Here is a 25,969-nt window from a genome sequence, read left to right as displayed (position 1 = left end):
GGAAAGAGTGCGAGGAAGAGACTGCATTTACTGTATGTTCTGGTCCAATGCTGGTTTAAAAAAAAAACAAAAACAAAACAACAATTTTTTTTTTTCTGGATCATAGATCACATTCGTCATCACATTTGTTTGCTGTCCACACCCTTGCCATTCCACGTATCTATTTTCTCATAGGGTATTTGTGTGATCTGTGTAAGTTGTCTGTACACACAGATGGCACATACATTTACTGTACGTTTGCAGGTAAAGGATATTGCGGGGCACATTCAGTTTGTGCATAAACTCAAGGTTGCTTTTTTTTTTTTTTTCCTCCCAGAAGAATATTGGAGAATATAGTTTTCCAATGATTGATACAAAAGAAGTGAAGTTGAAATTGAACAACTTGCAGCATGAAAGTAAAACAAAGTTAAACAGTTTCAGACTGTCATTAAGCCAGGCAGTCAATTGACCTTGGATCCTTGATAGTCAGACTTTGTGACAGCTAACCACTTTGGTGTTATTTTCCCTAGTAATAGCACTCAAAGTGAAACACTCATATGCTCACTTTATGTCCAAAAAAAGGGGAAGCAGCTTTCTCACTTCTTCTAATCAGATTTCAGCTGAGGCTCCAAGTGCTCCTAAAGCCTGTAGAGTTTAAAATATCCTATAATGTTATAAGAGTCCGCAAAAACAAACAACATTGCTAAGGATTTCTGGGCAGGACATCAACTTGGCAATGCCAGTCACTGAGTGATATTGTTTCAAAAATAACCAGTTACCAGGTATCCTCTAGTTTTACTTATCGGCTTCAAGTAAAACTGACAGATATATCTGCAACTAGTCCTGGGATGATTCTGAGGGTTGTTCATGTAATGTGACTAGTCATGCACAGAGAAACGGGCGCCAAACAGTTAAAGCCATATCTTATTCTTCCATTTTAAGTAAGCAATACTTGCCCCAAAGTTGAGGATCGTTTGAGTTTGTAAAAATTTGACCAGGAGGCTGCCATGATGGCACCTTTTTGGAGCAGCGTGAGAGTGAATGGTCAGCAGAGGTAAATAAATTAAGAAGATGTTTGCTTTTCATGTTATTTATATGTGGTTGTGTGCTACTGGGAGCCTTTTGCTGTCTTTGTGCATGTGTCTCTGGTCTCAAGTGAGACCAGAGAACCAAATGAGATCTTGATCTCCAAGAGACAACCTGCTTACATTAGAAAGATTGGAATGAAAACAGCTAAAATGCTGTGTTTCCTTTTTCTCATTTTGACTGAAGTCTGTCCAGGTTTGACAGCATCTGAATTTTAAAGGGCTTCATTCATAGCCACAGTCTAAGCTGTAAAATCCCCAGTTTTATTAACCATAACTTAACTCAAATACGCACATTTTGAAGTTTTGGCCTGCTCCTTTTACTGTTGTTGTTATGAGTTATTTATTTGCTGGAATTTCTCTTTATGTGTTGCTTTGTGTTTCTATCTTTCCTTAGATGTGTTTTGCTTTTGTTTCAGGTACACACAACAGAGTGAACCGGTGTCCTGTCAATGATCATGGTTGTCTGGAACTGGATGTGTGTATCCATATGAGCAAACTTTGCGATGGAGTCCCCGACTGCTCTGACGGCTGGGACGAAGGTCCTCATTGCAGAGGTAACACACGGCACCTTCTTTTTCTTGATTGCTTCAGTCGCACAAACACCTGTGACTGTTGAGGCTTAATTGTGGGTCAAAACTGGCCAACCGGTTTCTGTCCAGCAGAAAACTGACATCTCCTTTCCTCATCGTTGAAAATGTTTAATATCTGCCCACTAATCTCCGCTATTAGGTCCTTTAATTAGCTGGCATGCTCTGGCCTGAGCAATTACAATGGAATTCAACTTTCTTGGGGAAAAAGAGTCATTAATATATCAATCAGCTTTATGACGACGACAATGTTTCTCCAAATCCCTGCGGGAATGATGAGCTTTCAGCCTAGATGCAGATGTAGGAGAATCCCATCAACTCCTCCACTATTAATTAGAGCCTACAGAAGAATGCGAGATGGAACATATTGAGTCCAAAGTGTTGCTCTTTGTTAGTGCAGACAAAGGAGCAAACACTGGCTGCCTTCAGAGGTTTGCCTCAGTGTTCAGTGTTAGATAATGCAGTCTATCCTTCTGCCTCTTCATAGCTGCAATAACACATGCTGCCATGTATGTGCACGTTTAATTTTTTGTGCTGCTCATCTCTGTGTTGGCCTCTCCAGTTCACTTGTTTTAGCAGCAGACCACTGCTGGTAGCCCTTTCTGAGAATATGAAATCCCCAGATCAAATATTTACGATCAGTCCTGAAGTCTGAGTGGACGATAGTCCTGTTTGCAATCTCTGAAAACAGATAAGATTGCCTTAACTTTTCTGCTAATTTCAAAGTATTATCAAAAGTTAACTATTTCAGGTATCTGCATTGTTAAATCTGAGTTATTTTGGATCTTTTCTGTTACTTATGCTGTTTTGTACCATTTTAATATTCATATTACTTACAGCTCTGAGTGTTTTGACACCAGTTGCTCTGTTATTTTCACTCTAAAGGTGTGTTTATATAATAAATCTCAAAGCCTTTTATTTATTAGATGAGAGTTTGAATTAGTCAGAGTATTTAAGTGTGACAAGGTTTGGCCAGAGAAGCAGGAATACTGTTGGCCAGATTAAGGGGACAGTTGTACAGAGTGGGTGAGAGTGTGATTATCCAACACACTGGCTGGTCATCACTGTTAGACAAGTCGTTACACAATACAGGAATGATTTCATCCAGTCACAAACATGTACCGGCTGTTCCAGAGGACACAAGTCCAGCTGTCCTCGGTAAGCAGTGGTCAGGACACGCCTAAACTTAAACACATACATACATGCTCATGTCCCTGTAATGCATGCATGTGTTCACATACACACAAACATATACACACACACAGTCACGTTTTTGTGAATGCACACCCAAACACACCCAGTAATTCACACAAACACACCAGCAGTGTGTCCAGAACTTTTGGCATTGCATTCCCCTCTTTTCAGGGAAAGGGCTGGCCTTTCACAAGCTTCCTAGTGTGTTCTTGTACAAACTGCCTGGTTGTGAAAGTGTACCTGGGCGCTGATGCCTGAAAGCACACTTTGTCACTCAGTGTGTCAAGTTAGTCCACCAAAGTTGTTGACAAGAGGGGTTAGAAAGTTGGAGAGGGAGTGTTGCAAGGCAAGTTGGACAAAAATTTTATCTGGCTTAAATAAATTTTCCCAGCAATTTCATAGTGTGTGGCAAGAGTTGAGATTATTTAGCATGATTGGGAGTGAAAACAGGGAGTCACCAGTTGGGGAAGTTGTCCAATGATGGGTGGTGAGGTTGCAATTGGCAGTATGGTTTCAAGCTTGAGTGTTTATTTTCTGTTATTTGACTGATTGCAAAATCAAAAATAAATATGAGAGTAAACAGTTAATTGAGAACAGTCTACCTATTAGCGACTTTATTATTCAGGTTCGTATCCCATTTTCTCCCAGAAACTAACTCCCTTCAAATGGCCAGAAATGTAATACTGCATTAAAAAAAAAAAAAAAAACTGGCACAACACGGGATCGGGCCTTGGTGCCTTACTCAATAGCAAAAGTACAAATACTGCAAATGTGTTCCAAGTGTGAGACCTAATGTTGCTGGAGATCTTTGCCTTTGGTCAAAACACAAAACATAGTTAAAAAAATCTTTATTTAATGAGGCCTATTTAACTAAATGTATATTTGATACTAAATTGTGTGTGTGTGTGTGTGTGTGTGTGTCTGTGTCTGTGTCTGTGTGTGTGTCTGTGTCTGTGTCTGTGTCTGTGTCTGTGTCTGTGTCTGTGTGTGTGTGTGTGTGTGTGTGTGTGTGTGTGTGTGTGTTGGGGGGAGCGAATTGACTGGGAGGGAAAAGAAAATGGGGTCATGGCAGCACTTTCCCTTTTTTTTTCATCCCAAAGGGAACCCTGATTATTGTCATGACCTGACGCTATTGTTCATGCCTGCAGTGGGCTATTGTACTTCATGTCCCACTAACAGCAGAATGACAATCAGTCAATCTGAAGCTGCCTGCAGAAAGATCACAGTTTCATCCTTGTACGTGAGTAGGCCTTCACTTAAATGAGTTTCTTTGCTGCGTTTCTTGCATGGTAGGACCTGTTTTATTGTCCATCTTTAGCCATCACTGTATGAAGTTTTAAATAGAAGAATAAATTATCACTTATTTCTTCACTTGGGAAATTTGAGTATTGATTTTCCTAGGCACGTGGTTGTTGTTGCCACACTGTGGGTACTTTCTGTGTCTGTATTTCTGTAAATTTAGATTTCAGCATGCTGCCACTGTTAGGTACGGTTTCAGCTACTGTTTGCTCATTACTCAAGCTGCTGCCCTTCTTGTGTTTGTAAATGGTTACTTCACTCCCTTTGACTATGCAGCCTGCAAACAACTGCCATTAAATTCACTTTTATGGTTAGCCTCCCTGCATGCTCCTCTCCTACCTACAGTCACAGGCACACCTTTAAATTCAGTCATATCTTTTTATTTCTGATTCACTAACAACTATTATTGTTTAGGCCTGTGTAATGAAATGTTTTTTTTTACAAAATGTTTCTTTAGAATAGACAAGATGAATTCTCCAAGATTGTTTTTAATTTATACACATCCATAGAAAAGAACTGAATATGGAGAATAGACCCAGATTTCAAACCTTTTTTTCCACAGGATATGTGAGATAAAAACTTTGTCTTTGGAATGCTTAAAACTTCTTTTAAGCATTCAAGATTCTTATATTGCTAATATGTTAGGAATAAACATTTGAGGTATGGAGAATTAACAAACAATCAAGTTTTAGAAGCAGCCATCAACCAGCATGATAGATGTATATAGGAAAAGAGTAAGCTCCCATCAGCCACAGGTAGAGGACAGGGGCATGTGTGGACTTGCTTTCAGACAGATGGAGCACAACAGTCGGAATGTCCTGGGAATTGTCTCTTTGTGTAATGTCACACGCTTGAGAAGTTAATACAGTGAATGTTTTGTTCAATTTTTGCTTTCAATATTTTCTTTGTAAGAAGTGGGATTTGTTTTTAAGCCAGCTGATGGATAGATGAGCTGATCTTCTGAAGGAGAGCTTTATCAAATTATTCAGTCGTGACAGGTTTGTTCCATAACTGTAACCATGAACCCCCCCAGCTACACCTGCTCTCTGTCCCATTCAGCCTGTGCCACACGGTTCCACTTTCCCATCAGCCCAATGTTTTTTTTTATTTTTTTTTTTAGGCGATTGTCATCCATTTTCTCATGCACTGTTTGTGCATGAGCAGTTCTTCCACCTTTCTTCATTCTGTCCCAGTTGTCATGATCAGTTTCTTATCGAGTCTCTTATTTTGTCCCTGTATATGGTCTTCACCACTCTTCCCTTTTTATTTATATGTGCATTTTTGTGCATGTGTGTGTTGGTTGTACATCTGCCAACGTTGTCTCTAAAGCTGAGAGCCTAGTTTCCAGAATACTCATGTTGGCAGGGTCCTTTTGCAGCCGAGGGTGCGGGCGTTTTTCTTCTGTTCCTGAGTTTGCATGGACGCCTAATATATTCATCACAGGGCATACATAGTTTGCTGCTCTGAGTCATTATTGTCTGCTTTTTTGAACATGCATGGGTTGCAACATCAGGATATTTATGGTTCCGAGATGTGTCATGTCTTCTGGTAAAATTCTCTTCTGTATGACAAACAACTTTATAGTCTCACTCCCTGCTTCCTTTGCACACTTGCAGTTACAGGATCAATTGCTTGTTTATGGCTGAAGGCCTGAAGTGTGTCACTGTGTGATTTGTTTGCTTTGTTCTTTAACCCCTGCTCAAACATCCGACACACTGCTCTTTCGTATTTGCTTGGATGTGGAACTTTCTGATTGCTCCATACTCGTGAGCCCTTTATGGGCTTCTCTCTACCGCTGCTTGTTCTGATATTCCTGTGCTCTCATTACTTCTCCAATTGTTCTCTTCTTCCACCTCTCTGCTTCTGTCATGTCTCCTCGCGTTTTGGCACATTTCCAAAATCTCTCCTGGGTCAGAACAAACCAAAGGTTCTGCAGATACACACCCCATGTTAAACTTTCACTCAGAGGGACAGGGTGGTCAGGGACAGAGACGGGGGATGACGTGCAGGAAAGACTGTCAGGTCGGACTTGAAGCCAAGTTCAGGAGTCGAGGTTAGGGAAGAGTCTTCGTGGCTCTGCCAGATGAACCACCAAAGTGCATTTTAAAATGTTTTTCAGAAGGAAGTTGCTTTAGAAAAATTGATGGACAAGTAAGTTTGAATTGGTGGATATTATTTTGATAATTATAGAGTTATTCATTTTATCCTTAGTGCTAACCCGTTGTTCAGGTAGCCCAGATTACTGACCCAGGCTTGTTCAGATACAAAGTGTTTGGAAAAAACAAACAAACAAACATAACCCCCCCCCCAAACAACAACTTAAAAACAACTGTGTTTTGTGGGTGTTTCATAGCTCCCCTCTCACAGTTTCAGGCTTGGTGAATGGATTGAATGGATTTGATACGGGCCACAGTATTTGGTGGGGGACTCTTCTTTTCACTGGGGCCACAACAAAAGGGTCATTGTGGCCCAGAGTGCCAAAAGCTTTATATAATAAAGCCTTCAACGCTCCAATCTACACTCTCACAGCCACAATGTTACTGAATACTGTAAACATAGGATGTCAATGTTCATTCACCTTTTTTGTTGGACGGCGGATTTTATTAAAGCTTCTTTTTTTTCCTCCTCCCATTTGTTTACACTTGAAAATGCATAAATGATTATAATAATAATGTCTCTGATCAAGTTCAATGAATATTTAAATACAGTTTAGCTTCCCAGATCAGCGTGTGAAATATGGGTGTTGATGGCTTCAGCCTCACTCGCTGCTCAGTGTTGCTGCAGCAGCTGTCTAGGCGCTCCAAATGGTAGCTGGTGGTTGTTCTGTTGTCAGGCTGTGGCATGAAAATAAAAGCTTGTCATATTTAGGCTAGTGTCTTAATTGCAAGACAAAACTTACAGAAATGGAGAGAGTGACTGAGTTGTATGAAGAGAATATTCGTCGATAAATGAGTGTTGCTCATTTATTGATGAATATCTATCTCACTGTTGTCAAATACTGTAGTTCTCTCTTTAACTTTATCTATGTCTTGGATCTCTTGAACTCTGGGACATCACTCACCCAGAGTCACAGTCCTGTTTTTGCTAAATGCACGTATGACCTAAATATTTCAGAAGCCCCAATTTATCATACTTTTTTCTGCATAATAAAAGCTGATAGAAGCTTACTAGAAATTTGTTTTGTAATGTCAGATGTCTGACACATCTATGTGTCTCTATCCCAGTTATCTCCCAGGCAACACACACACATACACACACACACACACACACACACACACACACACACACTATAGAGAGCAAGATGAGGGGATCTGTGGATGCCCCTCTTTCATTTCCTGCCAAAAGGATGTGTCCTTGAGTTCCCTTGGGGGCGGGAAAGAACAGGCCCTGTAACGCGTGCACATTCAAATCAACCCCCATCTGTCACATGCACAGATGGACACACATGCCTACACGTGTATGACCCCTGTTTGCCCTCTCTCTATAACATGCAAATACAACTACACTATCTGTATGTTTTTGTGAAGACTGCTGTGGGATTGCCATGAACGGTTGAAAGCTTATGTTTACAAAACCAAACCAAGGAGACAGTTATTTAGATTCGTTTATTCATTGTAATTCAGGTTTGTCTAAAACAAAATCAAAGTTTCTAAGGCTCCCATTGCGGTCACTATTTGTCTTCACAGTATGTATCATTTTCTGTCTGTTTTTTTTTTTTCCTGGTACAGAGCGAATACTAAACTGTGCCTTCCATGGATGCCAGTTTGGCTGTGCTGTGACTCATGATGGTCCTCGGTGCTACTGTAGAAATGGCTATGAGGTTGCTGCAGATGGAAAGACATGTAAAGGTGAGTGGGTGATTTACTCTAGCTTGACCAAAGTTACACTGAAAGTAATCATCTGATTACTCTGGCTTTCTGCTTGCTGTCTGTGGAATTTGTGTGGGGCAGCATGCAGAGAAGACTAAAACATTTTTTAAATCAGCCAACAAGTTTGAAAATAAATACATGTTACAGAATTTGGTAACAACCATAGCTTTTTCCGAGGCAGAAAATTGCAAAAAAAGTACAGTTCGATCTCTATGTATTTATGAGGATCACAGACTTTCTTTTAATGCATTGTGCTGTTCTTGTAGATTTCAATGAATGCAACATGTATGGAACATGCAGTCAGACATGCACGAACACTGAAGGTTCCTACATCTGCAGCTGTGTGGAGGGCTACCTGCTGCAGCCAGACAATCGCTCCTGCAAAGCCAAAAATGGTGAGAACAGAACAGAAAAGAGGGAGAGAGACCAAGAATGCAGGTCCTACTAAAGCACCAATGTATTAGACTTGATTTGTCTCTCTGTTGGAAATGGCTCCCCTGCTGTAATATATCAAATAATTACATCTTTTATTATGTGCCACCCCTGTATCTTGCAATGCTTACTGAAGAGAGATATCTTGCAGGTGTACAGTGAATAAATGACCCTTGACTTCTCTTTATCTCCCTGCCTTCTCTTCATATCATCCTCAGAGCCGGTGGATCGTCTGCCTATGCTGTTGATTGCTAACCTCCATGACATCCGCTGCACCTCCCTGGGCGGATCCTTGTCTCGCCTACCGTCCATCACCACCAAGCAGACCATGGCCATGGACTTCATCTATGCCGAGGAGACGGTGTGCTGGATCGATGTGGGTGACACCCCTGCTGCGACCCAGCTGAAGTGTGCCAGCATCCCTGACCTCAAGACTGTCATAAACATTCGCACAATCAACATCTCCCTCAGCCTACACCGTGAGTAATTTCATTCTCAGTCACAGATATTCAGAGGCTTTTCTTTCTAGATATATTTTGTATTTTCTGTAATCACAGTATTGATGTAGAAAGGTTGTTAGCTACTCTGAAAGCATGAGAGTTAAGCAGCAGTCAGGCCATGAGTTTGAGTTTTTAATTCCCCCAGTGCAAATTTCCTCTCCTTGCCCCAGGAATCAAATGGTTAGCTTTGCATTTGCTCAGACAAATGTAAAAGCAATATGTGAAGCAATACAGCCTGATCTCCGAAAGCTGCTCATGGCTGCATAAAAGTGCCAAGTTGAAACGCTGAGTCCAGCTATATTTTTCAAAAGGTTTCCCTTTGAAGAACAGGGGCACCCTGACACTGCCACTAAATCATCCTGTCGAGGCAATATGTGTGCAGGTGACTTACAGTGATACAATACACATAAAGCCTCCAACATACCTTAAGGTTGCCCATTTCTTGACAGGCCCACAGTCGCCCACTCTGTTGCTTGATTTATGTGCTGACTATTCACAAGCGTGTCTTTATTTTTTACTTCTCTTTTTTGTTTTAATGTAATTGTACATATCCTCCGCCCATCATTAAATTGTGCTTTGATGATCAGGCAGTTGGGCTTCCCGTCATATGTATTGTACATTTTGTCCTGTGGAGTGTTACAGATAGGTAGTGCATGTCTGTGCGAATTTGGGCAGAGTATGCATGACAACTGATAAACAGTGACAAGAGAAACGTCTGGCCTCAGGTATGCAGATGACTTTATGGCCATAGGCATCGTCTAAACTTATAGAATCTCATTTCATGAGCAAAACCCAGACGCAAGGACACACACACACACACAAGTAGACTAACATCCACAGCGTTTGAACACTAGGCTTTGTGATAATGACTCACATAATGCTGACCTGATTTGTGTCTGATTACGAGTCTGACAAGGTTTGTTTTTATTTGCTTGTCTGACTGAGCTGTTACTCCTTAAAATGAGGCTAAAAATCTAGACAAAATATAAGCCAGGCTGTGGGCTTATGCGTCCGTTCATTTGTAGGTGCATGTGGGAAATGTTCCCTTGGGAATTAGCTCCAGGCGTAGAACAGCAGACATGAATAAATCAAGAAGAAGCTGGGTGTGTAGAACCTGAAAAGTGGTTCCCACAACATACGGTGTCATCAAAAGTCCCTCGGCTCATATCCCATTAAAATGAAGCTTGGGTAACTGCTGTCCCTGCTGACAGCTGGGGCACAGCCGAGGTACAGCGGGGGCTTGGAGGCTCCGTGAACCCCAGTTGATTCCCCACACTCTCATGAGTAGGCTATATCCCAGCTCACCCTCTGTGGCTTTTGGATTCAACGCTCTGTTCAGTGGTTGGCTTGGTGAATTGGGCAAGAGGTGGAAGAGACAGACTGAAGTAAAGGAGACAGGCTACAGATAAAATGAAACGGAAGGAAGGTAGTGATTTGCTGTACTTTGGAGGTGTGTGCATGTATGTGAGAGAGTGGTCATGCAGATGGTATTTACATTCCTCTGTTGGGTTATGTCAGCCTGAAGAGCCTTTACATTCCTCTAGCCGTCTCAGGACCTGTCCAGTCAGGTCACTTGAACACAGTCATAGCTGAGGCTCAGACAAACACATGCGCGACCCAAATACTTTTCACTCATCAAGCCATTACTTAGGAACGTTTTACCTTTCATGAATTGACATTTACCATTTCTGTCCAAGTACTGTCCCATTTATGAACACCGTAGAAAAATAAATGGCCATGTTATAGCTCATCATTTGAAATAAAATTATTTTGAAATGATTATATCACTCTCAGCTGTCCCATGCTGATTTTGTATAGTCAATTATTTTGACATTGCAGTAGCCCAATTTTACTGAAACATACATTTTACAATTATCTAATTTTTATGAAATAGTTTGGAACAAGGAAGGACCTTGAGCTGAACTTTGTAGTGGATTTTGCCGTGTTTGCAATGAGCAGGGTAATGTATAACTAACACCATCTGTCTGTCTGGTTCTGGATTTTGATGTTTTCCCCTCGAAAATAAAGGAATAAAGGAAATAAAGGTGATGGTATGCCACCTACAGCTTGATGTATAATTTCTTGTGAAAACGACCACCCCCATTAGATAAAGGGCGTGTGTTGGTTGAAATAGTCTCTATATGTTGGTCCTGTGATAGTCCAAGCTGAAGCTGGGATTGGTTCCAGCCCCCCAGGACCCTGATGGATAAGCAATATAGATAATAGATGGATGAAAAAGTGTGTTAATATTTAAACCTTAAGATTTTTTTGTCCTTTCTGGCTTTATTAGAAAGGACCCCTCAGAGTGACAGGAAGTGGTGGAGAGAGAGTGAGGAAGACATGAGGCAGATGACACAGGCTGGAACTGAACCAGTGCTGCCTGTTTTCAGGGCACCTGCTCTACCAACTATCCTGCTGGCGCTTCCGTTTTACTTTTTTTTTTTTAAGGCTGTATGTGAAGGATGTATAATTTTTTTTTTTGAGCGACAAAAAACGAATGTAACTACACCACTGTAAAATAATGTGAGGAACTCTGACTTTGTGATTGCAGGTATGCCTTTTCATGGATTTTAGCTTTTAGGGAGCAAACAACCCCCAAGCAGCCAAGTGGTTCTTTTTGCACTTTGGCTATGATTCCACATTTTTTTGATGTGACGTCAGTGTAGGTTTTCAGCTGCGATAAGAGAGTGAAAGCCCTCCCTCATTTTAGAGGATATCGGTGGAGTCAAGGCTATTTGATTTCCCTTGTGGTCACTTACTTTCAAATATTAGGTAAGCTTGGTCTGATTAAACTTTGTGTCTATCCTGATTTACCTCTGCCTTTCCGTTACTTAAAGGGAAACCTGCTCTCAAACTCTGATTGTATAATTGGTACCAACATGGATTCTATCAGTTTTCTTTTGTGTTTTATAGCAAGCTGGACTCAGGTGCACTCCTAAAAGTGCGATGGGCACACCTGGGAATTGGCCTTTAATGGGTATGGGGAAAAGGGTTCAGAGGTGTTCTCACAAAGACGGTGATTTATAGCTTCTGGGCGCGAGCAAATAAGTAAATGAGGGTTGCAGATGCAGCCTGCACTGGATGCATGTGTGACTGCGAAGATAAAAGCCTCTCCGCCCTCTGAGCATTTCTCTCCATGCTTCTCAGACCCTTCAGTTATTCTCCCTGTCTGTCTGTCTGTCTAGCCCTTCTTCTTCTGAATTTTTTTTTTGTTGTTTTTTTGTTTGTTTTCAGAATGCAAGAGTGCACAGAAAGTCTTTATAAATATATCAAGATTTAATTATAAGCCTTTAGTTTAATCAGGAACAATGTCTTTCTACTGTATTGTCCTTGCATCCAAACAAAACATGTTTTCTTTTGCCTCTTTCATTTAGTCATGGGTGGGATCATGTCAAAGTGCTTGCAGTGGGAGATTTTGGAATAACATCTAAGTATTATTGCCTCTTAAATAAAGGTCATATTTTGGGTCCTTATGGAAAATTAGAATCATTAACTGTGCTGTAGAGAGGTCAACCAAGTTTTTACATGGATTAATAGGATCTTCATGGCCCAGGCAGGATTATTGAAGCCACATGATGATTCTTTTCTGTTTTGCACTAACATATAAACAGAGAAAAACCTGCAAAAGCATGCAAATAGAGTCAAGGTGTGTGTGATTTTGAGGCTGTGGTCCTGCTTGTAAATATGTGTTATTAAGGTGGTTTGTTGTCCCCAGTAGGACCCCCTCAGTCTGTAAAATGTTTCCTCAGTGTAGTTTGAGCTGGTAGGTGTTAAGGGCAGGAAGTGAACAGGGGTTGTGAGGGCAGGGCCATTGGATGAAGAGAAAGGGCTGGGTTCATTCAGTTTCCCTGCAAACTTTCCACTTACCAGAAGTTGAATGACTGAGACCATCAACAGGCTGGCTGGCTGGCTGGCTCTTTGGATGAGGTGGTTCACTAGCTCCAGGATGTTATACAACGCATTCGTCACTGTGTTGCACAAGTGGCTGTATATGAGTCTAATCAATGCCTTGTGCAGCTGAGGTTCCAGCTGGATTTCTTTCAGGGAGTATAAGTTAAGAGCTGATACCAAAGGGAGTATCACTGTTCTTCTTAGCTGCATGACAAGCTCCCCCCTTCTGACAACTGGGACCACTTTCTCCTCTATCCCTCAGCTTTTTAGACTTATCTTTTTTCATCAGCTTATACTTACATTAATCACCCCTTTAGACGTGAGATGGCCACCACATTTGTTGACTATAAATAAATAATAAATTATTTTCCACATTGGAGATTCTGCAGAGCTTTTAATGTTTAATGATTTTATTTCATCAGTAGGTTAATATTTGTTTCTCTCTCCCATCCGCTGCCATAATCCCAGAATTCTTCATGGGTTGCAATTTTTCTCCTTATCTCTGCTTATTGCATCGCTCCAAACATACTGTAAGTCCCATGTGGGGCAGGCCTTTTGAAGCCCTGTGTACGTTTGGTAGGTGGGGTTTCTACATTGAGTCCAGATGTGTGCATACTCTGTTGTGCAACTTTCTTTGGCTCTGTCTCAGCTGCCTGATCGTCATTGTTACGTCCTCTGGCCCAGACTTTTTTCTTCATTTTAAAATTTTGTTAAAAATAGTGAAAGCCTTAAAATGGCTCGACCAGGCGCTGACGGTTGATTGTGTTAAAGCCTACTTGTATACCCTAACATCAAAGTTGTTCCTTGGACTAACTGGAGAAACACCTGTGGTCACTTTGATAGTGTCTATGTGTAAATACTGAGCCTTTGTGATGTCCACGTGAATACACACATGCACATCACACTGAGTTCTGCTTTGAAAGGAAGCATAGTGGCAGCTGTTAAAACACATGACTGTATGTATCTTCAAGCCCCCCCTTAAAGCTGGGTCTCCCTGTGGTGTGGGACTTCTGCACCCAGGACTTCTCATCCAGGAAAGGCTTTTCAGGGAGTGGGAAACGTCTCTGCTGATAACTTTGGACTTCACTCCTAAGTGCAGGGGGATTATGAGAAAGAAATGTCTCTATCTGACTATCTTACTTTCTAGGTTATTTTGGTAGACAGTGGAAGTTAAATTGTTTCAAGTTCCTCTCTGAGATGCATTGCAACAGTATTCTGGGCCACTTTAGGAGTGATATCATGAGTACTGTGAATGTTGAACCCTCAAATATATTTGTCATGAATATGTATTTTTACAGCAAAGACGTTAAGCTTATTTTTATAGTTCCTACTGCTCAGTGAGTCCCTGCTCACTGCATTTGCAGTGCCACAATGATGATTATCATACACCATGGCCACCACCGTTGCCAGGGCTAAGCCCATTGGAACATATATTGGAGGCTTTAAGAGTGTTGTGGTGATGTCTGTTGACCCGGCCCTTTTTTCCTTTTAACATTTCACCTGCGTGTATTTTTCTAAGTGAGCTTTGGTGTTCTTTTATCCTGCAAATTGAATGATAAAATTTCGATTTACCGCACTCTTTCTTGGAGACAGTCACTGTAAGTTTGTTTTGAGCGCTATAAACATGTCACAACATTTTCACCTTCTTGTCCATAACATGTTTACTAGTGGCAGCCAGTGCTCCTTTTATTTATCAATTTAATATATATATATATATATATATTTTTTTTTTTTTTTTTTTTTCAAGTTTTTTCAAGTTTTAAATGCTGACCATTTATCAATGTTTTAGTCAATAATTTCTCCACTTAAAACAGAGGTAAGGTCCATGGGCTTCTAGAAAGCTATTTTGGCTCATGGGAAAGTTCCGACTGTGTCTGCTTTTCCCAACTGATTCGTGTTGGTACAGTTATATGGGCCCTATGCAGTAACAATTGGTCAATTATGTTCTATATGCTCAAAATATATCCGAAAGACAAGATCTCCCTTACAAGTTTGATGAGGAAAAGCAATGTGTTTGAGTTTGAAAAGTGCAAGCTTTGACCTGTCACTGTCAGTCACTTTTTGTGTTCATTTCAAGCGCTGGACAGAAACTCATTAATTATGTAATATTACTTTTTTTTGTTTTTGCATAGTAAAATACCGCCGTGATTTTATCCTGCTGTATGACACCCACGACCCGACCCTGGATGAGCTGATTAAGATGGATGGATGTATGATCAACAGTTATATGACTTCCCTCTCTTGAGGCTCTCTTTTTATAACCGTTCTCTTCTTCCCTCTGCATCTCTCAGATGTTGAGCAGATGGCTATCGACTGGCTGACCGGAAACTTCTACTTCGTGGATGACGTGGATGATCGGGTGTTTGTCTGCAACAAGAACGGCCAGACATGTGTGACCCTGCTGGACCAAGAGCTGTACAACCCTAAGGGCATTGCCTTGGACCCGGCCATGGGGTCTGTACTTCTCTCTTCAGCCTTCTTGACCTAACGCTACCCTCAAGATTGTTTGAGCAATGCTTGAGAGGAAAATGCAGTCTTCTGATCAGGCAATGCGCTGAGCAAGCAGACAGTCAAAAATTAAAGCACTTCCTCCAGATGGTGACCTAGACAAATACTGGTTTGCAACATTAACACTGGCATGTTTCAGGTTCCTGACACTGACAATTAGTTATCTAATGTACTTCTTTTTTTCAAAGTATCACTTCTTCATTTTGTATGGTCCTGGGGAACATGTTGAATCATTAAAATCAGCAATGCATAGTGCGTAGTTTGAGCAATGTGTGTTGCTGCAAGGAGACAGTCATTCAGTAATAAGTCATATTATTTCCTCTTTGTTAATGTAATTTCCTGTTCTTTCAATGCACCTTGACCTTAACTTTCCAATGCTCTCTTTCCTCTTCTATCACAGCAAAGTTTTCTTCACTGACTATGGGTCTACACCGAGGGTGGAGCGCTGTGACATGGATGGTCAGAACCGCACTAAGCTGGTGGACAGTAAGATTGTTTTTCCTCATGGCATCACCCTGGACCTGGTCAACCGGCTGGTGTACTGGGCCGACGCCTACCTGGATTACATTGAAGTGGTGGACTATGAGGGCAAAAACCGACACACCATTATCCAGGGCCTTCTGGTGAGGTTTTAAAAGTGGTAGGGAAAAACTCACCGTGAGAAGAATTGCAACTTCCCCTAAAGACACTCCAGATGCACCAGACAGCATAGATTTCTGATGTTCAGCCTTCACTTAGATGGTTACATTTCACCAAACAGTAATATCCCAGCCTCTCTGCTGACTTTTTAATCCTCCCTTTGAGAACATAAAACATCTACTCAAATAGGTGTCATCATTTATTTAATCTCATCTTTTCCTTTAGAGGAAGGACTAATTTCTAGTTGTCTGCGGTGTATCCAGACAAAGACAGTCTACCTCTCCTGGGTCCTTTTTATTGCCTTGATTGATATTACTTAAGGAGTGTGTGATTTTTTTTTTTTTTTTTTTTTTTTTCCCCCCCCTGGCTAGTGCCTCTCTAAACATATTAGTCTGTCTTGAGTAAAGCTTGCTACAAACTTATACTGGAGTAATGATTTTAATGAAATTGGGACTGTGATGGGGAGGGCTGTGTCGGTGGTGTGCGTCTGAGGAGGTAATATGATCCAAACCCATACATCTTTCTGACAGCAGAGGAGAGCTGCAGAGAACAGACCTCTATAAAAAGTATAACCTCTGTTAACAGCAGATGGAAAGTGGAGCCATTATGCTGCCTTGTGATAAGTTTACACAAACACTCTCATTTTATCCGTGTGTCTGTCTCCATATGTACTTGTCTGTCTGTCTGGTACTGATAAATGCTTTGTTAGGAAAGTTTGCAGACCAGGCAGCATTTTAGGATAAAATTGTGTACACAGATGGTATCGCACAAGTCACATTAGTCATGCACCATGAGCTGTTTTACGCAAAAAATCAGCATTTCTATCAACAAATTCAAGATAAGATTTTCATTTTGCTGCTTCATTGTCTCATTAATTTCAGATCGAGCACCTCTATGGACTGACTGTATTTGAAAACTATCTGTATGCTACAAACTCGGATGAAGGCAACCTCAACCCCAAGACCAGTGTAATTCGAGTGAACCGCTTCAATAGCTCTGAGTTCCAGGTGGTAAACCGTGTGGACCGAGGAGCTGCACTGCATGTGTACCACCAGAGACGCCAACCCCAAGGTGCACATTCGAGGAAGGAGCAGCTTAGTCTTAACTCGCCTGCTAACACACCTGATCTATGCCCACGGGTAACATTTAATATTTCATGACTTCTGCGTTTGCCTCTTCTCATTGCTTAGTGCGGAGCCATGCGTGTGCCCTGGATCAGTTTGGGAAAGCGGGAGGTTGTTCTGACATCTGTTTGCTGAGCAACAGCCACAAGACTCGTACCTGCCGCTGTCGCTCTGGATTCAGCCTTGGCAGTGATGGCAAATCGTGCAAGAGTGAGTATCCAGAATGAGGGATTATTTGAATTAAACAAAGATATGATGCTGTTCTCATTGGCTTCAGCTACCATGATTGCTGAATGTAATAAAGTAACTCAAGTAATGATATTTGAGAATGCTTCTTCTTTCTCTGCAGAACCAGATCATGAGTTGTTCTTGGTGTACGGTAAGGGTCGTCCTGGGATCATCAGGGGCATGGACATGAATGCTAAGGTGCCTGATGAGTACATGATCCCCATTGAGAACCTAATGAACCCCCGAGCTCTGGATTTCCATGCCGACAGCGAATTTATCTACTTTGCTGATGCCACCAGCTACATAATTGGTCGACAGAAGATAGATGGCACAGAGAGAGACACTATACTAAAGGAAGGTAAGGATGGAAATGATTCTCACACGAATCTGTAATCTTTTTTGACTATGTAACCAAATTTCAAGATGCAACAAAGGATTGAGGGGAAGTAGTTTGATCATGTTATTCGGGATCATTTTCACTCGATTCTCTTCGTATTCATCCTGAATTGGCCGGCTAATAGTTCCTTTTTTAACACAGGCTTCTTTTGCTTATCTCAGGTATCCACACAGTAGAAGGGATAGCTGTAGATTGGATGGGAGGTAATCTCTACTGGACAGATGATGGACCTAAGAAGACTATCAGTGTTGCCAGACTGGAGAAGGCTTCACAGACCCGCAAGACTCTCATTGAGGGAAAGATGAGTCACCCTCGCGCCATTGTGGTGGACCCTCAGCATGGGTGAGACCCTGGTGGAAAGGATATTGCAGTATTATTTTAAAGGGTGTTTTCTTATAAAAGCTTATGTAAAAAGTTTTGGCTGCAGGAACATTCAGTAGTGGGAGATGATGATCTAAGTTTTGTTGCTTGCCTCTATGTGGGCTGCCTGTACTGTAGAATTTTTTTTTAACTCATTGGTTACACCGGTGAGTGGGAGCCGGCAAGTTTTCAAAGGGTTTTTTGATGGTCCTTCTGTTTTTTATTTTTTTTTGTTTTCTTTTTGTCGTGGGATGTTCTATCAAAGCACATCAAAACTCATGAAGCTTCATTTTGACATGTCTCATTGTGCGTGCCTTCCCGTTTCCCAGATGGATGTACTGGACTGACTGGGAAGAGGACCCCACGGAGAGCAACAGAGGGAAGATAAAGAAAGCCTGGATGGACGGTTCACACCATCAAGTGTTCTTGACCAGCAAAACAGTGCTGTGGCCTAATGGTTTGAGTCTGGACATCCCCCAGGGCATTCTGTACTGGGTGGATGCTTACTACGACCGGATTGAGCTGGTGTACCTCAATAGCACTGAGCGAAAGGTTGGTCATAAGTGGGGCATATATGCACTACTCGACATTATTAATAAATAAATGCAGTCCCAATAATGTGGTCATAACTTCATAACTTCATAGGTAATCACTTTGAACACTGATGAGCTAACACTTCTGATTCCTGATTTTAAACAGGTGGTTTATGAAGGACAGGAGCTCAACCATGCCTTTGGCTTATGTCATTACAAACAATTTCTCTTTTGGAATGAGTATCGTGGTGGTAGCATCTATAAACTGGACCAGCTCACAAAGATGGTCACCCTGCTACGCAATGAGAGGCCACCCATCTTTGAAATCAGAGTGTATGATGCACATCAGCAGCAAGGTATAGCTCCCTGGATATGGCTTATAATGACCTAATAACATGTACAGTTTAGCGATTTGAAAATACTGATGAGTGTACTGGGATTACTGCATTCCGTCTTGTTCTTTTGGTTTGTCTTTTTGCTTAGGCTCCAATGCATGTCGAGTAAACAACGGTGGCTGTAGCAGCCTGTGTCTTGCCATCCCTAACAACAGGTCCTGTGCCTGTGCTGATGACCAAATCTTGGATGTCGACAATGTGACCTGCAAAGGTACTTTGCTACGTTACCATTTGCTTCTTTAGCAGAACTAAAATTTCAATAAAGTTCAATGTGGACGGCCATGGAAAATTCATTATTAGGCTAGACTTGCCAGCTGTTAAAGAATTCTAGGCTGTATTTTCCATTTGTAAGATACACTTAATGCTCTTTTTTTTTCGTATCTGGAGAGACGTTTTGAAGAATCTTCATCAATTGTCTTATAGTTTTAAGAGAGACGAAAGCTGACCTGGGCAATGAAAAGATGTTGTTGTGTTTTGGAACTTTGCTTTGGCCCATCTGTTTCTATTCCTACTCCTGATGTCATCTCCAGCCAACCCCTCCTACGTGCCGCCGCCCCAGTGCCAGCCCGGGGAGTTTGCCTGCAAGAACAACCGCTGCATCCAAGAACGGTGGAAGTGTGACGGGGACAACGATTGTCTGGACAACAGTGATGAGGCCCTTGAGCTCTGCCGTAAGTGTGCCATGCCATTGTCATGGTTACACAGCAACACAAAGATAAACAAAATTATATGTTTAAGGGTCCTTGTTAATATGAGCTGACGGAGTGCAAACTGTACTTTCCAAGATTGTCTCTCTTGATGCAGTTTAATGTGGCTGTAATTTGACTGGCCAGCTTTCTCCCCATCAGGCGATAGTGAAAAACCAGACCATTACATTTGTCTTGGATGTCCTATTCTCTTTTTTACACCTCATTTAAAGGAACTTAAAGCGTCATGGTGTTATTTATTTAGGTGTTTGAGGTGGTCAATCTAGCAAAGCAGTAAGCTCAATGGCTTTTAAATTTAAAATTCAAGCTGTTTTTGAAAAAGAAATGTTGTATTATCTCCGTTTTCTTGCTCCAGACCAGCACACATGTCCCTCTGACCGATTCAAATGTCAGAACAACCGCTGTATCCCCCTGCGATGGCTGTGCGATGGCGACAATGACTGTGGCAATGATGAAGATGAATCTAACACCACCTGCTCCGGTACATTGGAGTTCTTTGTAGATTTTATTTATGTGGTTGAATTTTTTTCTGTTCTGTTGTTTTTCATCTCCTGTTCTTTATCTTTTGTCCTTTACTGTGCTGTCTGATACAGCGTCTCCCTGAAACCAAGATAGATAACCTTAGTTTGAGATGATTTCAGTTTTTCATCCATCAGTTTTTGTACCTTGTGATGGATTATAATAATTTGTAAAAATGACATGAATAAATGGAAATGAATACGCTGTTGCAAGGGAATTTGCATATATCAGAAATCTGTAACTATGGCAGTGAGTGGAATCGAGATAAATTGAATACATACATCTATTTAGTGTAATCATGTTTGTTTAAGTGAAACAAAAGCATTTAGTGTGAATTGTGAGCGGAAGCATATGAGATTAAGAGACAAATAAAAAGACTGGACTAATGAAACTGTGGGCAATCAGACAAACTGCATCTGCAGTAGACATATTGGAACCCGACTGTTCGGTCAATGCCAGCGTGACTTCACAAACTGTCCAGGAGAATGTATTGATCTACCACTTCAATGATATTAGGCTGAAACACAACAATGGTCCTTGGCAACAACATTTGTTGCTTCTATAACTCAGTGTATCAAATAAATTGAAAGAGATTACAAATTGCCTTTAACTTAATTATGATAAATTGAATGAGCAGCGTTTGGGATCCAAATTGTTTTAATTATAATTTGTAGCAGGAGAATATTGGAAATTGAATCAAGCAGTTATTTGTTAAGTCTTTGAACATGTTGTCTTTAACGGCAATAGCTTATGGCAATTTTTAATGCTGACAGGGACATTGTAAAAGGACAGAGGACTTTTTGTAACCCGTAAATGTTTTAACACTTGGTTCCCCTGCTAGCTCGTACGTGCCCACCGAACCAGTACCCCTGTGCCAGCGGTCGCTGCATCCCCATCTCCTGGACATGTGACCTGGATGATGACTGTGGAGATCGCTCAGATGAACCAGACTCCTGTGGTGAGTCTTTGTTGCACCTTCATGCCGTTGCTTTTTCACAAATAGGAGGTATTGTGACAAATGTGCTCATGGCTCTCCTCTGTTCTCAGCCTACCCAACATGCTTCCCTCTGACCCAGTTCACCTGTGCCAATGGCCGTTGTATAAACATCAACTGGCGCTGTGATAACGGTGAGCATCATCCACTGAGATGTCCTTCACTATTAATAAAGCTGCAGCCCAGTTCCAATAAATCTTGTACTTATGTGTGTATTCTTGTAAAGACAATGACTGTGGGGATAACAGTGACGAGGCAGGCTGCAGCCATTCTTGCTCCAGCGTCCAGTTCAAATGTAACAGTGGTCGCTGCATCCCAGAGTACTGGACCTGTGACGGCGACAATGACTGTGGAGATTACAGTGACGAGACTCATGCCAACTGTACCAACCAGGGTAAGGAAAAATGCTGTATACCCCAAACTGAAATGTTATTCTTTCCCTCATTTTGTAAGAGCTTTTTCCAAATCAAACCCATCCCATCATGTATTATACTTCAGAGTTTATATGTTACTGTTTGCAGCTGTGGAGAAGTTATCGCAATGATTTCTTTCCCTAATCATGCCCTGGCCTGCCCCCTGGCTTCCACTTAGCATTTACAGCGCTGTACTTTCCAGGATGTGATTATGTCTTTTGGTTAGATAACAATTAAATTCTTTCAAGGTCTTGTGGAAGTGGCACACATGTGTGACTGTACTGCCAGTGACTTGTGTTTTGTGTTATTTGCATATTTAGACATTAAAATAAATAGCGGTCATGTTGAGCTGCTGGAACATTGAGTAAACTTTTTTGTGACGATGACCGTGACATTGTTGTAGTGCTGTGTTGTAGTCTTTCTTCAGCTGTTGGTCTGCCTTGAAGCATATGCTCCTGTTCACTGTTTGTGTATTGGCGTTGAATCTTCTGTTTGATCCATGCAGAAATGCAGCCAACTGCTGTCAAGTCCCAGCATGCAAAAACGGGGCGCAGCGTGACCTGTTGGTCTAATGAGCAATCTGTGCTCTTTGTGTGTGTGTGTGTGTGTGTGTGTGTGTGTGTGTTCTCTTGGCCTGCTGTTTGGAAGTCATTAGCTGAAGTAAAAAGCAACACCATCACCTTCCACTCCTATACATTGTATTTTTTGTTAAAAGGTCTCTGGCCCATTTCCTGTTTTAGCCGTGACAAGCTCTGACCTTTACCATGAGGGGATGTCATTGTGCCTCCCCCTGAGGGGTGTTAATCTGCCAGTGACATAAGTCAGTGAGCTATGTGTGTCATTATTGTTTCATTTGGCCCAGTGTCAAGTTGTTCACCCTGCTTCCTTGCATACCTACATATTAATTAATGTCTAGAAAGGGCTGCGCTGTTTGTGTGTTGACCAGTCTGGTTATATTTCTTAAGCTGACTGTAGAATGATATTCTTTTACTGTGACATTGGGTAACTGCATACTCCATCTTTTTTGTTCACTAACTGTCACACGTCTTGCTGTTTTCTGTGCAGCCACTCGGCCTCCAGGCGGCTGCCATGTAGATGAGTTCCAGTGTCGGATGGACGGCCTGTGCATTCCCATGCGCTGGCGCTGTGATGGCGACACAGACTGCATGGACCTGAGTGACGAGAACAACTGTGAAGGTGTCACACACATGTGCGACCCTGCTGTCAAGTTCAGCTGCAAGGACTCCAGTAAGGATGATTTTTGGCTACCAGAGATATCAGAAGTTAAAATAGAATTCTGTTTGATCGAATAACGAAGAAGAGGTGGTCAGTTTGCCGAAGAAGGTGTCACAGAATTTTTTTAAACTTGGACTTGAGAGTGGATTCTCTTTGTGGCTAGTTAAATTTCTGCTAAACTGGATATAAAGAGTAAACTTATTACTACTCACTTGGATGACGCCATTAAATTGGATGGTAGAAGTTTCCATCATTTTGGACTTTTTTTCCCTCAACGATCAGCATTGTTGAGGTAATCTGTGATCGGTCAACAACTTGACTTAATCCACAAATCCATCTGAAGCAAATCCACTGATTGTGGAAATTTCATTCACATTAAAAAAAGGTTTGATCACCATTTTTATTTTATGGGCTGGTGTTTCCAACAAATAAACCTTATTTGAACTAAAGTTGATCAACACTTGATATAGTGTTAAAACAATATGAAAATTGAAATTTTGTTGTTGTAACAGCTCGCTGCATTAGCAAGGCCTGGGTGTGTGATGGTGACAGTGACTGTGAGGACAACTCAGATGAAGATAACTGCGAGGCGTTGGTGTGCAAGTTGTCTCACCACACGTGTGCCACCAATGACTCCATCTGTCTGCCTGCTGAGAAGCTGTGTGATGGCACCGACGATTGCCCGGATGGCTCTGATGAGAAACTTTGTGGTAAAACATTTCTCAGCATAAAAGAACACGAAAATGTTTTTCAGTACTCTGTGATTTTGTCTTTTAAAGACAAAACAAACACTGATTCATATGCTCTCCTGTCTTGGATATACTACAAGTATGTAAGATCATTTCTGTATCTTACATGCAGATCTGTGTTCCTTGGACAATGGTGGTTGTAGCCACAACTGCAGCATCATTCCTGGGGAGGGATTCATGTGCTCTTGTCCCCTGGGGATGGAGTTGGGAGCTGACAACAAGACATGCCAAATCCAGAGCTTCTGTGCCAAACACCTCAAGTGCAGCCAGAAGTGTGAGCAAGAGAAATCCAGCGTCAAGTGTTCGTGCTACGAGGGCTGGGAGTTAGAGTCTGACATGGAGAGCTGCAAGAGCACCGGTAAGAGAAGATGAGGACTTCTTGGCATAAAGAGATTACTTACTACAGACTGAAAAGGTTCTTTTCACTCCACACTGAGAGCGACATATTTTAACTTTGTCGACAAAGCTCTGCAATGCTGAGTGTACGAAAGAATAAACAATCACATAATCAAGGTATTTTTTTTTTCCACAAAGTTGGCAGCAAATGCCTTCAGTCAATTCAGGCTGGGGTGGAGACAGTTGTGGCAGAATATGATCCAAGACCAACAAAGTTTTGTGATGACATTTACTATGGTGAGATGTTAAGACTTTTGTGGATATTATTGCTTTGCATTCAGATCCTTTTAAGCCTTTCATCATCTTCTCCAACCGCCATGAGATCAGAAGGATTGAGCTTCACAAGGGAGAGTTCAGTGTGCTGGTGCCAGGCTTGAGGAACACCATTGCCTTGGACTTTCACCTCAACCAGAGCACACTGTACTGGACCGATGTGGTAGAGGACAAAATCTATCGTGGGAAACTGTCTGAAAATGGAGGTGAGGAAGCTAGAGTATTCCGTAATTGTAGGTTACGCTGAAAGATGGATGAGGTGGTGTAATGAATGGCCATTCAGAACTGTGTAATTTGCATTGTAATGAGTTCATTTTTCATCTCTTTTAAGTAAAATAAAAATGGTTAATGGATTGTTCCTTATAAGATAACATATCATATTTGTGCTTTACTGTGCATTTCAGAAGTGAACTTCTGCAGAGCGATTAACTAAGTTTGTTTTTTTTTTTTTCCCCCCCCAAGAGTCTGTGGTTGGCAGTGTTGGTCTGTGACCCTGAATAATTCTCATAGGTCACAGGCTAAACCCCAGGTCTCATTGCCAATCAAAGTTGTGTTCCCAGCACAGCACTTAGGGGGCTCACGGAAGGCTTTGTCTCTTGCCATTTATCGCAGTACTCACTGTGCATGACTGCAGCCACAGCACTGATGTAGCGTAGGAGGCACAACACACTCTAGTTCCAGTTCCCAAGCCTCCAACTTGACCATTAAAATGGGTTTCTGAGAGGAGACATTGTACACTCGTACATCAGCTCCTTCTGCTTGTTACTGAAGCCATTTCAGCATCTCCAAAGCTGTTGGCATACACTGGATAATGCCAGCTGCTTCATAAAGAAATCCATATTAACACGTACACATGGAAAGGCAGCTAAATCTCGGCATTACCCCTACCCCACTCCACTGAGTTACTACTGGAACGACTTGTAAAGAACTTGTCTGATCGCCCTTTGCCAAAGATTATGACAGAGTTTAGTTTTGCGCTTAGTTTGCACGACAGCCAGTGGATTCTGGGAAATAATAAAAAAAAGAAAAGAGTTTTTTTCTTAGAAGACAGGCAGTGTGTTTGGGAAGATACTGCTGCTAGAAGGCACAGCGGCACTGCCGACTGCGAATAAGAGTCAAGAATTCCAAACAATTCAAGATTTGTCAAGGATTGGTTTTCACAATGAACCATATGTGCTGGCTTAAAAAATTGTTCACCGCAGAGAATTAGAAATGAACCTAGCTAATTATCTGGATTACAAAGAGTCTTTATTCTATTTTAAAGACCACTTATCATAAAATCAATTCCAGTTTTCAGTCCCGTCTTCTCTGTGTGTTCCTGTTTAGCTTTGACCAGTTTTGAGGTGGTGATCCAGTACGGACTGGCTACTCCAGAAGGCCTGGCTGTGGACTGGATAGCTGGAAACATCTATTGGGTAGAAAGCAATCTAGATCAAATTGAGGTGGCCAAACTGGATGGGACCATGAGAACCACCCTACTGGCTGGGGAGGTGGAGCATCCCCGGGCTATTGCCCTTGACCCTCGTGATGGGTAAGGGATTTAAAACAAGCCATTCTCAAGCCATAAGCATTTCAGTTTCGTTTCTAATGGCAATGTCTCAGAATAGGTTACATTCCTACATCATAATTCTCAGTGAAAATGAAATAGATATGATATAA

The 25,969-nt window shown here is 41.6% G+C and overlaps 1 protein-coding gene across 3 annotated transcripts in view; it reads left to right on the top strand.

The window, feature by feature from the left end:
• Positions 1–25,969, top strand: part of LOC115045934 (low-density lipoprotein receptor-related protein 1-like) — a 77,242-nt gene that overhangs the window by 21,898 nt on the left and 29,375 nt on the right. For all 3 annotated transcript variants that reach the window (XM_029505925.1, XM_029505926.1, XM_029505924.1), the window contains exons 3-25: positions 1,484–1,621; positions 7,876–7,995; positions 8,283–8,411; positions 8,667–8,927; positions 15,131–15,293; positions 15,748–15,970; positions 16,868–17,057; positions 17,177–17,320; positions 17,460–17,696; positions 17,897–18,077; positions 18,425–18,647; positions 18,795–18,984; positions 19,112–19,234; positions 19,554–19,694; positions 20,086–20,211; positions 21,091–21,207; positions 21,297–21,377; positions 21,470–21,637; positions 22,722–22,904; positions 23,405–23,602; positions 23,754–23,999; positions 24,319–24,516; positions 25,637–25,841. In XM_029505925.1, the coding sequence (XP_029361785.1) occupies positions 1,484–1,621; positions 7,876–7,995; positions 8,283–8,411; positions 8,667–8,927; positions 15,131–15,293; positions 15,748–15,970; positions 16,868–17,057; positions 17,177–17,320; positions 17,460–17,696; positions 17,897–18,077; positions 18,425–18,647; positions 18,795–18,984; positions 19,112–19,234; positions 19,554–19,694; positions 20,086–20,211; positions 21,091–21,207; positions 21,297–21,377; positions 21,470–21,637; positions 22,722–22,904; positions 23,405–23,602; positions 23,754–23,999; positions 24,319–24,516; positions 25,637–25,841 (3,985 nt within the window). The remainder of the gene's footprint in view (positions 1–1,483; positions 1,622–7,875; positions 7,996–8,282; positions 8,412–8,666; positions 8,928–15,130; positions 15,294–15,747; positions 15,971–16,867; positions 17,058–17,176; positions 17,321–17,459; positions 17,697–17,896; positions 18,078–18,424; positions 18,648–18,794; positions 18,985–19,111; positions 19,235–19,553; positions 19,695–20,085; positions 20,212–21,090; positions 21,208–21,296; positions 21,378–21,469; positions 21,638–22,721; positions 22,905–23,404; positions 23,603–23,753; positions 24,000–24,318; positions 24,517–25,636; positions 25,842–25,969) is intronic.

This window comes from Echeneis naucrates, chromosome 7, assembly GCF_900963305.1.
Source record: "Echeneis naucrates chromosome 7, fEcheNa1.1, whole genome shotgun sequence".
Classification (NCBI taxonomy): Eukaryota; Metazoa; Chordata; class Actinopteri; order Carangiformes; family Echeneidae; genus Echeneis; species Echeneis naucrates.
The sequence above is the reverse complement of the archived record's forward strand: the minus strand, read 5'-3'. Positions and strand labels throughout refer to the sequence as shown.